Below are 2,114 nucleotides of genomic sequence, written 5' to 3' on the forward strand. Positions count from 1 at the left end.
TAACTTTTAAAGAGAGCATTTTGATTGATCGACCACAAATCTTGGATTGAAGGTGCTGACCGTCCTCTGCTTTCGTGCACAATTGGCTTAACTAAATACGCATAGAGCTCTCTCAAATTTAGAAAGAGGTAATAAAGCGTTTTATTTTAGTTCGTACCGCCTGCTGCCTGTAAACGAGTACATGTATTGGGCTCGACTTGTCCCATCTGTCTACAGTACAATCAATTTTTAGAGAAAATATGTTACGGTGTATATTTCTTGCGATGTTAAACACTCATCTAGACATGGCTACACCTCGAGCACCACATTTTCTCGACAATTCACGAGTGCATCTTTTTCGAAGCCACACTACCTTTCGAGACTGAACCCGGTCCACGCACAGGGATACTGGAACCTTCACAAGCAAACGTACCCGTCGATCCGTGTTTGTCGGATGCCTTGGGCATCGAGATCTTGCTCGCGCCTTCACCCCAGTAGTCGCCCGTCGTCACTTCCTTTGCATCGATGCAGATCGTGCCGCCACTCTCTGTGTCAAGCGTGAGGTCATTGGATTCGAACAGCGGCGACAAGACCGAAATGCTCGCCGATCCCTCCACGTCCATTACTACACTCCCAGCCGACATGCTCTTGGCACGGAGTTGGAGACTCGCGCTACCCGACACGTCCAAGGTCAAATCCTTGGTGCTAAACGCGGTGTCAGCGGCCGACACGTACACGGCACTAGAGTCGCTCACGTCAATCAACAAATCAGCGTCTGTTGTGAGGACGCCCTCCTCAATGACAACGTTTGCCGCTCGAGAACAGTCGACGAGTGTCACGGCTCCGTTAGAGGACAACAAGAGCTCGGTCAGCACATGGCCAGTCGGAGTAGCAGCGGCAGTGACATTCAAAAACTGCTTGTAGGTAACGGTGACTGCGTCCACGACAGCTTGAGAATCGCCAGTGACGTTCAGATAGCCAAGCACACCCTTGGGCAGACCATCAGTGTAGCTCACAAAGACGTTACCAGCGAGGCTGATATCGATAGTGTCGATCTTGTCCGCGTTGCCACTGCCACTCACCGTCCACTGCTTCGCATATTTGGAGAGATCTGTCGATGGCGAGACCTTTCCGGTGGAGCTGGAGCTGACGCTGATGGTCGCCTTCGTGCACGCCGCTACGGACGCTGCAACTAGGGTCACAAGCACCTGGAGATAGTCGGTTTTCATGGCGGAAAGAGTGGGATTGACGTTGGTGGTTACGTTTTGAGAAATGATCTACGTTGAACATTTTATTTTTCGTCGGGTATCGACGAGCGTGCCACGTAATCGTGTTTACGTGGCAGATAATGCGTAACGCCAAAGCTGGATACCCGTACTTATGGATTTGATTTTATCATGTGGATACTCATACGATTTGAAATTGTTTCGCCAACACGAACATGATAAGACGTGCGAAGGCTTAATTAACTAAGCCTTCACGGAGATACGGCGAGAAATTCATGTTGTAGTATTTGTAGAAGTGGACGCATCATGCTATTTGGATCTCGTACTGCGAGTAAGCTATGCACGATATTCACTGTAAACAACATCTGGATTAAAAGGTGAATAGGTTCATTACCGTACCTACTAAAAATTTATTCCTGGATAGACTGCAAATATCTAGGGGAACCAGCCACTATTTTACTGGGCTGTCACGCAGCATTGCTAACTACCCCAGCCACCTGGGACATTTGTGGGTTAAGCTTTTAAATTAGTTGTAGATTCAAAATGCGACCGATTTATAGCGGCTACGATCCCTCTGTGGGGCATAGAAAGATCTGTTTAGCCACACCTCCGCCTCCGCCAGCGTGACTAAACAGGTCCAGCGTCATGCAATCTCTGGAATTCGAGGGAAGCGAGTCAAACGACTTAAAGTTGAAGTTCTAATGCCGAGAGAGGTGATTAGATTGGATCAGCAGGAGTTGAGCATCTATAAATTGACTGGTTTCGAAGGGTTTGACTACACTATCTACTGGGGTTCGCTCTACTTAAAATGTATGCTGAGAAGTCCGGGCAAAGGGCCTTCCGCAGCGCTCCTACATTCTCTTGTACCCACTATCGCCGGAAAGCTCCGTTAGAGCTATATCCTCACAG

The 2,114-nt window shown here is 48.5% G+C and overlaps 1 protein-coding gene across 1 annotated transcript; it reads right to left on the reverse strand.

The window, feature by feature from the left end:
- Positions 1–320: 320 nt before the first annotated feature.
- PPTG_10611 (hypothetical protein) lies at positions 321–1,230 on the reverse strand (the record flags this gene model as incomplete). The annotated part of the gene is made up of 1 exon (XM_008905994.1): positions 321–1,230. Exon 1 carries the CDS (start codon positions 1,206–1,208, stop codon positions 321–323), a length of 888 nt encoding a protein of 295 aa, XP_008904242.1. The 5' UTR covers positions 1,209–1,230.
- Positions 1,231–2,114: the final 884 nt, after the last annotated feature.

Source organism: Phytophthora parasitica (genome assembly GCF_000247585.1).
Source record: "Phytophthora parasitica INRA-310 unplaced genomic scaffold supercont2.22, whole genome shotgun sequence".
In the NCBI taxonomy this organism is placed as follows: Eukaryota; Oomycota; class Peronosporomycetes; order Peronosporales; family Peronosporaceae; genus Phytophthora; species Phytophthora nicotianae.